Source organism: Rhipicephalus microplus, chromosome 2 (genome assembly GCF_043290135.1).
Source record: "Rhipicephalus microplus isolate Deutch F79 chromosome 2, USDA_Rmic, whole genome shotgun sequence".
Taxonomy (NCBI): Eukaryota; Metazoa; Arthropoda; class Arachnida; order Ixodida; family Ixodidae; genus Rhipicephalus; species Rhipicephalus microplus.
In genome coordinates this window covers 146,338,141-146,349,909 of record NC_134701.1, presented here as the reverse complement: position 1 = coordinate 146,349,909, position 11,769 = coordinate 146,338,141, and the positions used below count along the sequence as shown (strand labels likewise).

General features: G+C 47.3%; 1 protein-coding gene across 2 annotated transcripts in view; it reads right to left on the bottom strand.

Annotated features, from left to right (window-relative positions):
* The window catches only part of LOC119170678 (uncharacterized), a 135,936-nt gene that overhangs the window by 10,233 nt on the left and 113,934 nt on the right, over positions 1–11,769 (bottom strand). For both annotated transcript variants that reach the window (XM_075886908.1, XM_075886907.1), the window contains one exon: positions 1,746–1,802. In XM_075886908.1, coding sequence (XP_075743023.1) covers positions 1,746–1,802 — 57 coding nt within the window. The remainder of the gene's footprint in view (positions 1–1,745; positions 1,803–11,769) is intronic.

The following is an 11,769-nucleotide window of genomic DNA, read 5'->3' as shown; positions in this document are numbered from 1 at the left end:
GCAGTACGCAAATAAGTGCTTCACATTTAAGACGGCAGACCTTCGAGCGTTTACCTTATACAGCAGCATTTCGATAGACTTGCTGCTACCGGTCTTTTTCGCAAATTACGGCTCCACCACAGAATTCTAAAATTTATATAAGCATCGCCAATTATAAGCGTCAACATTAAATAGAACACGGAATAGCTAGAGCACAAAGTAGGTCAAACGCATCTTAAATGGCTCAGGAGATAATTAAATGATATAATATTTCAAGCATTTCATTATGCCAAACAAATGCAGTTGACTGGTACGAGTAAGTACTTACAAACTGCGTGCCAAGGGGCTGTCCAGTGTATCACACACTGAGTAACAGTCGTTTGAAAGACTTGGTGCAGAAAGGCAGAATAAAATAGCCGTTTGAAGGGCTCAACAGGCAGAAACTCATCGTCGTAATTGCGCCAGGCCCAAAACTTAGTGTATTGCGTAACGTGTGGGTGTTTGAAATGCCCACTCGTTACAAAGATAAGAAATGGAAAAACTTTATTTTTGTCCTGCAGGACGCACTTAGCATGTAGCGGGCGTCCTACGCGTAGGGACCGACAGGGAATACCTGGCGGCCACTTTGTGAGCCTGCTGGATTGCTGGTCGGTGAAGAGGGAGCTTCTGAGGGAGCTCTCCCACTTGTTTGAGGTAGAATCAAGATGACCGTTTCTACACTCTCACGGCATCTGTGCGAGTGTTGCCGTGTGTCCACACGAAGGCCACATGCCACTGGTGTACGCAGCGGGACAGTAAACTTGAAGCTTGCCAAGATTTGGGTACTTGCGCATTTGTAGTAAATGCGGTGTTATCACCTGTGGACTGGTGAGCTAGCAATGTGTGTGTCCGGGGGGGGGGGGGATGATGTGTTGTACTTTACAAGGATATCAGAGATAATTTTCGTGATCAGCAGCAAAAGCCTTAACAAAGTGGACAGCTGCGTATATGTGCGTGGTTGCCTTACGAATGCGCAGTGGTCCCATCGCTGATTCGCAAAAGAAATTTGACGCAGTATTTTTAAAAAGTTTGATGCAGAGGGCACTTGACAAGTGTACATGCAGTAGACCTTTCAAGGGAGTTTGAAATGACCAATGTTAAGCACCCACCCAGATGTCCGTCCCTTTGTGGCATAGTTGAGGCATGAACGTAAAGCCGATGTGAGGGTAAAAATTTAAAAAGGCCACGCACGTAGACTCAATTAGGCCATTACATTCAAATCTTTAAGGCGAAGCTGAAGCATGCTCTAAGATTTTCATGCTATCATATTCGCTGGTATATATGTTAGCATTCTATCTACCCAGTAGTGTGCGTCTCACAACGTCTTGGTGTGCCAAATAATTCAACACTATTCCTGATCGGAAAGACAAGGCAAGAGCGAATGTTTCGACTTGTGCAAGAAACACGCCACACCTTCTGCATCAACTAAGAAGGGCTTTTAGTTACCTGATGTGTACGTATTATAACCTCGCAGTGTCGTCAAAATGTTATGCTAGGTACTCCTTCGAATGAAAACGTAAGCTAGACATTTAACATACTGTTACCTCTAGTGTTACGTCGAAAATTACAGGTATTTGGTTCGAAGAGAGTGCATATTGCATATAACAAACACACAAGTTGTGTTTACATCGCTCTTCGGGCTCCCAGAAATATTTACCTTCATGTTTTTCATGCCACCAAAAGACATTTTAGATAAGACGCGGGAGGTGTACCCGATTCTCACTTACGGCTCCACATGCCGATGCCGTAGACGTCCGGTAGTTCTGGTTCATCAGATTTCCTCTCTGAAAGCAAAAACGAAGTAAGTGACATGGGCATAAACACGCCACATTATCAGGTATACAGGGTAACAGAACCATTAGCTAAATATTGTTGTGCTCGAAACAAGATTGCATTGTACGTTTGTTGAGCACGGCCAAGAAGCGGCTCAATTCAAACTTTCTTGTGCACTTCCACGCGTGGTTCTGACACGAGAAATCATGCAGTACTAATACAAACATACTTAAATGATGATGCAACCAGAAAATACATGGAACGCTCCAAATGAAAAGTTATTGGGGAACACAGTCCTCTGTACTTAAAAAAAACCGGAGATATACGTCGAACATATCAACAAAACATGCAGTACTCGTCAAACGTGGGGCACTCGTAGTATTCGTGCACATTTAAGGGCAATTGGGTCAGTGTTTAGGTGATTTATGCAATCATATCTCAATGAAATTCATTTTTGAATCAGGGTGGCAAAAATATTTGAAATGTGACTTCGTTTATTGAAGCAGGACGTCAGGAAACCTCACTCAACGTTAAAGGTGGAGAAAGGAGGTCTGCATCGTCAAAAAGTGGCGGGCGTCAAGCAGCCAAAATCCGGGCAAGCACGAGCTATGGTCTCGTGCTGCTAGTGACGCTCGTGCTTGCTTGCTCACTCGCGTGATTCGTCATCATCTTTCCTTCATCACAACGAACTTTATATCTCGAATGCTGCATCTTGCTTGGCCGGGTAGCAATGTGATTAAAAAAACCACCAAAAGGAGCAATAATACATTGCACAAGATTAAGCAAACAGGCGCCCAGATGTCTATTGTTATAAACTGTTGAGAGATTTCTCAGGTGGTCAATGTATTGTTGTATCTTAACGTAACAGGTGCAAGTTGCCTTAGAAAGCCAGTGAACAGGCTCCAACTTTTTCACACGTCTCAAACAAGCTCGCTAAATCAGGCAGACTATCATAATGTTCACTATTCATGAGGACAAAACCGCTACGCACCACGCAGGCTCTCAAATTCTAAAACTGGTTCATACATCACTCTCCAGCCCCTGTCTGATGCTGCTCGTACGCAACAACGTGATCTTGCCATGGGTAACACTATTTTGCACTGATAAATTCTTGATCCTCTGCACTAGGAAGAGATGCCCAAGTCCTACGGCGATGCTGTTTCGGCCGCGCATTTACCACGCTTCCTCGCGGCGCTGCTAAAATGACCCTAGCGCAGCTCTGACACGAGTAACGCGTGGAGGAGCCCTTGTTCTGTCGTGGTTACGTGCCGACGGCGTGTAAGCTCACGCTATATTGTTGCCGATATTAGCCTTGTCCCGGCGGTGGGCCACGCCTACCTTTGCGCTGCTGAGAAGGGAGAAAAGCCGAATGAAAACCAGAAACCAGCTGAAACGAATTGTTCTAGACCCTGTAACTTTCTTGTTAGAGCCCTTGTTCGCAATGTTTCTTCGACAGCGTATTGACCTCGAATAAGTGCGCAGTCATCGTTTTCCCTCGCATTTTGCTCTGCGGGATTGTTTACTGACCCTTTATAGCAAACTTTTCGATGGCTACTCTTAGCGTGTGCTTTCCGCAACTGTAGATCACACATCGTGATAAAATACCGTTGCGTATTGCGTGCCCGTACAAGAACGCCAATATATATATATATATATATATATATATATATATATATATATATATATATATATATATATATATATATATATATATATGGGAAAGAAGTGTATACCTAAGGGCTCGTTTTTCCGTGTTTTAACACAATATTAATGAGATCTAACAGACAGTAATGCCAAGTAATGTACAGGGGAAGTTATTAGAACCAATGGAATGTAAATAAGAAAGAAAAGTGGATGAAAAAATAACCAGACGTGAGCAGAAATCGAACCTACGACCTTGGAATAACGCGTTCGATGCTCTAACCACTGAGCTACCACAGCGGCCTTCCCTCCATCCACTTTTTTGGGCTTATATGTGAATTTAGAAGTAGGAGTGACAGTCCGCGCCATCTATAAGCCAAGTGACGAGTGTGAAAACACTCTTTTATGCGCATGTTTGGCGTGACGCCAAACATGCGCATAAAAGCAGTTCTAATAAGTTCCCCTGTACATTACTTGGCATTACTGTCTGTTAGATCTCATATATATATATATATATATATATATATATATATATATATATATATATATATATATATATATATATATATATACTGTAAGGCAATGTTTTGGCTGAAAGACACTTCATTTACTTGGCCGGCCCCCCACGCGTGAGCGGCCAGCCCGCACTCGTCTTAGACGGAAATGAAACGTCAAACGAATGGCTTGAGACGCAATACGTGGACAATCTCCGAACCGCGACAGCGACAATCCGAAGAAAGGTCGCTGGGAGTGACACAAAAGTTCACTGGTGACAATTGTTCATTGATTGTATAGGGTACAATGAAGCGTGACTGAAATTTATCGCACAATTATAGAGTATGAATAGGCGTCCAAAGAAACACTTCATTCCCCGGACTGAAGGAGACGTCGCGATGAGAGCTGTCGTAGCGTTGTTTGGGGTCTTGCTGATTGGCTTCTGTATTAAGGTGAAGCCGTTGCCGAAATTTCTCGAGCCTTGTGATGAACTGCTCTGATACGGTTGCCGAGGCGTCAGTTGGAACATTTAGGAAAGCGACGTGAATGGTGAATGTCGGTGAACGGCCGTATACGAGGTAGAAAGACGAGTAGCCAGTAGTTCTTTGAACAGCGGTGTTATGGGCAAACGTCACAAAAGGCAAAATCGCATCCCAGTTGTTGTGGTTTGGTGCGATGTACATCGATAGCATGTCTGTTAGTGTCCGATGAAATCTCTCTGTCAGCCCATTAGTTTGGGGGTGGTAGGCTCACGTCATCTTATGTACTGTACCACAGGTTGTGAGCAGGGTTTCGATTATGGTGGACAGGAACGTCGTGCCGCGATCACTCAGGAGGACGCGAGGTGTCCCATGATGCAATGCAATAGCGTTGAGAAAAAAGACTGCGACGTCTGAAGCAGAACTTGTCCGTAGTCAGAAGTCTCTGCGTACCGTGTCAGGTGATCGACAGCAGTCACAATCCAACGATTACTTGCTGGCGTGATGGGGAGAGGTGCTAGTAGGTCTATTCCAACGATGGCAAAAGGAGTCTCGGGACACTGGGTTGCAGAAGGCCTGCAGGAGACGAGGTTGGTCACTTCCGCCATTGACACAGATGGCAAGATGCAACGTGCTTAGCCACAAAGGTAGAGATGTCAGGCCAGAAGAAACGTTTCCTGATGTGGCTTTGTGTTTTGTGAAATCCCTAGTGGCCTGCACATGGGTCGTCGTGAAAGGTTTCGAGGACTTTGTGACGTAGAGAACGCAGAAGTACTGGAACCCAGCGGTGTCCATCAGAAGTGTAAACGTAACGATGGAGCCCATTGTTATCGAGCTTGAATTGCCGTAGTGGTCGGTGAAATCTAGCATTAGGAGTAGGTGATATACCATTTAGGCATTAAATAGTGCTATTGCATTATGGATCATCACGCTGGCGTTTGGCGAACTTGGTGTAGCTATTTGAAGCCGGCGTGTCGATAACTGCTAGTTGTGATAATGTGAGAGTGACGCAGTGTTTTGCCCACCAGACGAGCAATCACCAGACGTACTCGATGATGACAGTGGAAGGGGGAAGCGAGAGAGAGCATCTGCATCTTGGTGTCTTTTGCCAGACTTATATATGACCTCAAAATCGTACTCTTGTAGGCGGAGCACCCAACGACCGAGGCGACAAAGACAAGTTTTTGAGTGACGTTAGCCAGCACAAGGCGTAATAGCTGTGAAGTGGCGTCCGTAAAGATACGGTCAAAATTTTGGTATGGCCCAAACGCAGCAAGGTACTCCTGCTCAGTTATGGAGTAGTTCTGTTCAGCAGCCGTAAGAGCAGGACTAGCATACGCAATAACATTTTCCCGCAAAGTGGCATCCCGCTGTAGAAGAACAGCACCAATGCCATGACTTCTCGCATTGTGTGGAGACAAGTACTTGTGTTCTCGTCGAAATGGCACAGAACAGGGTCGAATGTAAAGCATGCTTAAGGGCTTGAAAGGCAAGCTCGAAGTCGTCATTCCAAGCGTAAGTTGATCTGGATGTCAGCAGCTTATGCGGTGGCAATGCGATCGCAGCAAAATGGCTGATGAAGCGGCGGAAGTAGGACGCCAGGCCTAGGAAACTGCGTTGGTGTTTCTGATTTTCTGGCCGAGGGAAGCGTATCACGGCAGCAAGCTTGTCAGGATCCGGGCGAACGCCATATTTGATGACAAGGGGGCCCAACACCTTGATGTTTTTGTTGGCGAAATGATATTTCTTTGTGTTTAGCTGAAGTCCAGCATTAGAAATGCACGTCAAAGCTTCGTCCAAAGGATCAAGATGCTGACGAAAAGAAGAGGAGAAAGTGACGATGTCATCTTGATAACAGAGACATGTTTTTCATTTTAGGCCGCGTAAAATTGTGTCAATCACGCGTTTAAACGTAGCAGGAGCATCACATAAGCCGAATGGCATAACGTTGAATTCATACAGCCCGTCTGGTGTTGCAAAGGCAGTTTTTTGCCGCTTTGTGCATAGGTATTTGCCAATAACCAGACCGTAAATCGAAGCTGGAGAAAAACTCAGCGCCTTGCAGAGAGTCAAGTGCGTCATTAACTCGTGGGATCGGGTACACGTCTTTGCACGTGATCTCATTAAGTGCTCGATAATGGACGCAGAATAGCACTGAACCATCCTTCTTTCGGACTAGCACTACAGGTGATGACCACGAGCTGGATGAAGGCTGGATAACATCTCGTTTGAGCATATCAGCAACGTTGTTCTCGATGATTTTTCCGCTCTGCGGATGACACTCGATATGGGCGGCGGCGTGCAATCGTATTGCCTTCCGTTTCAATTCGATGTACGGCGATGGAAGTGCGACCTAAAAGCTTGTACGTGACGTCAAATCAAGCGCTGTGTTTTTGAAGAACACCCAAAAGTTCTTCCTTTTTCGCTGACGTGAGATCGGGATTTATCGCGGCTGTTAAAGCAGCCGTTGTACCATCGTCTTCAGTACTCGTAGAGAAAGATGGCGCGTCTGCATGAAAGGGCACCAGAGAAAGTGGTTCGGTATCTGTGAAGCAAACCACACTGGTGCCCTGGGGCAGTGCAACAGGCAAAGAAGTAGGGCTAACTGCCGTAACTAATGCTCTGCCATCATGAAAGCGCACCAGGCTAGGAGCGATGGTAAGCCCACTAGAGATGTAGCGTCCACACGGTGCTAGGAACACATCACCAGTACTTATCTTATCAGATGTCAGGGTCAGAATGTGCTCATTACCTGGAGGAATAAAACAGTCATCAGCGGTGACGAAGCGCTGGCTATGAGCATCTTTATCGGACGAAAACGCAGTATCTGACATGCGAATGACCCTCTGTCGGCAAGATAACACGGTTGAAGCTGAGGAGAGAAAGTTCCAACCTAAAATGAGCGCATTAGTACACGATGACAGATCGACGAACTGTATACGGTGAATAATGCCCTGAATAAAAACTCGTGCTGTGCAAAAACCAGTAGGCTGAACAAAAACTGGATTAGCACAGCGAAGGGGAGTGCCATCATATGGTGTCTTCATTTTGCACAAACGGGAACATAAGTCCACACTAATAACTGAGAGCGATACACCTGTGTCCACCAAGACTTCAATCCATATACCCTCAACACACACTGAAAGTACATATGAAGAGCGTTCCGGAGGAGTTTGATGCAGTCCGCCAAATGCAGCTTTCCCTCCTGAAGCTGCACTGTTCAGTTTTCCGGGCGATGATCAGACGCCGTAGTAGCCGGACGAAGTGGTGACGAGGAATGGCGCATAGGCAACGGGAAACGACGGCACGAGGAGCGGAAGGTACTGGCTGCATTGAAGTGCTGTGGAGATGGTGAGCTGCGTTGGTACAGTTGGTATGGGTGGCGATGTTGTGGAGCGGGGGCAAACTCATCCCTCTCGAAGTCACCATAGCCCCGCCTTTCATCTTGTTCACGTCGAGGACAGAAGCGTGAGATGTGGCCACGTATTCCGCAATAATAGCAAATCGGTCGAGATGGGCGCCAGGCATGGAAAGAAGAAGGTGGTGCCCTTGGGGCGAGGACATTCAGTGAAGACTGCGTAGTTGACACATACTGCGGCGATTGCTGAGAATGTGACGCTGCAACCACCTCAACGTATGTCGGCTTTGGAGTGGTGTGCGAGCTCGGGACTTGCTCACATGTCATGGATGCCAGTTCCTCCCTGACGATGTTGCGGAGGCTGCCTGCAGAAGGCGTTATGCGGAGCTCATAAGACGATGAGGTGGCCTGGAGTTGCAGCTCCTCGTAGATCATGAACCGTATCAACGAACAGAGCTCATTGTCAGGCGTTGGCCTGAGATCTCCTGTGTCAGGTTGTAAACGTATAAGTTGAAGGTCATCGAGTCGCTGACACATACTGATGATATCCACGACCGTGGTGTGGTTCTTTGCTGCTAGAGCGTTAGATGCGACGGTGCTGATGCCCTGGAGCAGGTGGCGAATGCGGTCATGTTCCGCCATCGAGCTATCGACGCGACGGAATAAGGCGAGGACATCTTCAATGTACGAGGTATAAGACTCACCAGAATGCTGAACACGTTCAGCAAGCTTCCGTTTGACTATGTCTGCACAGACAGAAGGGTTGGCAAATATCTAACGGAGCCGCTCCGTAAAGGTAGGCCAGTTCGGGAAATCCAATTGATAGTTGAGAAACCATGTCTCAGCGACACCCATCAGATAAAATGGTACGCGGGACAGCTTCACAGAATCATGCCAATAGTTAAGCGCACTCACATGGTCGTACTCATTCAACGAGTCTTCAACGTCTTCATTGCGAAGGCCGGCGAACATCGGGGGATCCTTTTGAGGGGTGGTGACAGTCTATGAAGGCATGCGCAGGGGTGTAGGCGTGGTGGATGTAGCCGTGTTGTGCTCGTCTTGCGACATGACCATGGACTGACTGCGCGGACGGCGACCCGACCGGAGCTCCAGGGATGGTTGGTAGTCGAAGATAACGAAAAAGCGCTCCAGGGAGAGAACCAGAGGACCGGAAAGCACTCTCCACCCATTGTAAAGCAACGTTTTGGCTGCAAGACACTTCTTTTACTTGCCTAGCCTCTGCCCCACAAAAAAGGTCAGACTGATGATGATGAGTATGTACATATGATAAAATGACGCGAATAAATATTGCTCACTACATATATATATATATATATATATATATATATATATATATATATATATATATATATATATATATATATATATATATATATATATATATATATATATATATTGTGCAACGAGCAGGGATGCGTCAGAACACAGGTTATCATTCGAGAAACGTTAGCCACAACAAGCTGGTACAGGCAGGAACCCGGCAAGCACGAGCCACACACGAGCGTCAACGTCTTCTTTCACGCTGGCACAGAGCTGGCGCCACTATGCTTTGGTACAATTACTCTCCGCGCAGAAAGGAGCCAACCTGGCGACCTAGAGAAATGATACGACAAGGGGGTCATAGCACGGTTGAGGCGTGATGCGTGTACTGTTTCACGCCCATGGCAGCATTGGTCCAAAGGTGGATCAATGGGCTCAACTTCATAGGTAACAGAAGATGTTTGTCGCACCACACGGCAAGGGCCATGGTATTTTGACGAAAGCTTCGGCAAAAGACCGAGAGCGGTAGACGGGACCCAGAGCCAAATCAGCATTCCTGGGTTATGGTGTACACTAGACACAAAGGAATCGTGGTCAGTTTTCTGGCGCCATTGTTCTTGTGCGGTAAATGAGCGAGCGAGTTGACGACACTCTTCGGCATAAGCAGCTGCTTCGGAAACAGGCGTCGCTTCGGAAACATGAGGCCTGTAAGGGAGAATGGTGTCCATGGAGCATGATGGCTCAGGTCCGTACAGGAGGAAGACAGGAGAAAAGCCAGTGGTTGTTTGTGGCGCAGAGTTGTACGCATACGTGACAAAAGGGAGCACTTGGTCCCAATTAGTGTGGTCGTCAGAGGCGTACATGGCAAGCATATCTCCAAGGGTACTGTTAAAGCGTTCAGTCATGCCATTGGTTGGAGGATGGTATGCCGAGGTTTTCGGATGGACAGTGCTACATGCCTTGAGCAGCTCGTCGACGGCGTTCGAGAGAAACACGCGTCCACGGTCACTCAGTAATTCACGAGGTGCACCGTGTCACAAAATGTGATGGTGAAGAAGAAAGGATGCAACGTCTTTCGCAGTGGTAGCAGGCAGCGCTGATGTTTCAGCGTAGCGTGTCAAATGATCGACGGCGACAAAAATCCACCGGTTGCCTCGAAGAGTGTTGGATCGAGGACTTTAAATATCAATTCCGACACGGTAGAATGGTCTCGCTGGGCAGGTTAAGGGTTGCAAAGGGCCAGCAGTGCTGTGAGAAGGCGTCTTGTGTCATTGACACGAGGTGCATGACCGAACGTGCTGGTGAACGTGCCGATACATGCCGCACCAGTAGTATCTTAGATGAAGGCGAGAGTAAGTCTTAAATACTCCAGCGTGGCCACACTGGGGGTCATCGTAAAAGGCAGCGCTGATGTCCAGGGATGAAAAGGAGCCACCTAATGCCGTCCGTCACGTAATTGCGGAGGTACAACAAGCCTTCACGTACAGCAAAGTGTCTCGCTTGACGAGAGAGGGAGCGTGAAGTCGTTTCTGACGAACTGTGAGAGAGGACGTCGAGCAAAGAATTGATCCAAGGATCCTTGCGCTGTTCGAATGGCATGTCAGTGATGCTCAACGATGACGAATCGCAAATGGCAGTTCACAAGCAGGCAAGGTCAGGATGCAGTGGAGAACGGGATAGTGCATCGGCGTCTGAATGTCTGCTTCCTGAGCGATAAACAACACGGATATCGTATTCCTGAAGGCGTAAAGCCCAACGAACGATGCGGCCAGTAGGATTTTTCATGGACGCTAACCAGCATAAGGCATTGTGATCTGTGACAACATCAAACTGGCGTCTGTAAAGGTAAGTGCGAAATTTTCCTATAGCCCAAATGATAACCAAGCACTCCTTTTCCGTGACGGAATAGTTGGACTCTGCCTTCGTTAGGGTACGGCTGGCATAGGCGACAACGTACTCGTCACAGCCATCCTTGTGTTGAGCGAGAATGGCACCGAGGCCGACACCGCTTGCATCCGTGTGAATTTCAGTGGATGCTTTGGGATCGAAGTGGCGGAGAACTGGTAAAGACGTGAGTAGCCAGCGCAGCGCCGTGAATGCGTCATCGCAGTGGGTATTCCAGCCAGAGAGGTCCACGCTACGGGAGAGAAGCTGAGTCAGGGGGGCAATTCTAGAGGCAAAATTGTGAACGAAATGCCGAAAATAAGAACACAAGCCTACGAAACTACAAAGCTCCTTTAGGGTAGTAGGCTTGGGGTACTCGGCAACGGCACGCAGTTTGGCAGGGTCGAGCGATATTCCTTTTTTTGAAATGACATGGCCGAGAAATGCGCATTTGCAGGCGCCAAAACGACATTTCTAAGTTTAGTTGCAACCCGGCTGCCGTAAGGCACTGGAGAACTTGTTCAAGACGGGAAAGATGAGTTTGGAAATTCGCCGATAATACAACTATGTCGTCTAAATAGCAAAGACAGATGTGTCATTTAAGTCCCCTGAGCAAACTGTCCATCATTCTTTCAAAAGTCGCAGGCGCATAGCAAAGACCGAAGGGCATCACATTAAATTCATATAAGCCGTCAGGGGTTATAAACGCCGTTTTTGGACGGTCTGCTTCAGCCATTGGCACTTGCCAATATCCAGAGCGCAGATCCAGTGAAGAGAAAAACTCCGCACCTTGAAGGCGATCCAAGGCGTCATCAATGCGTGGCAGCGGATAAACATCCT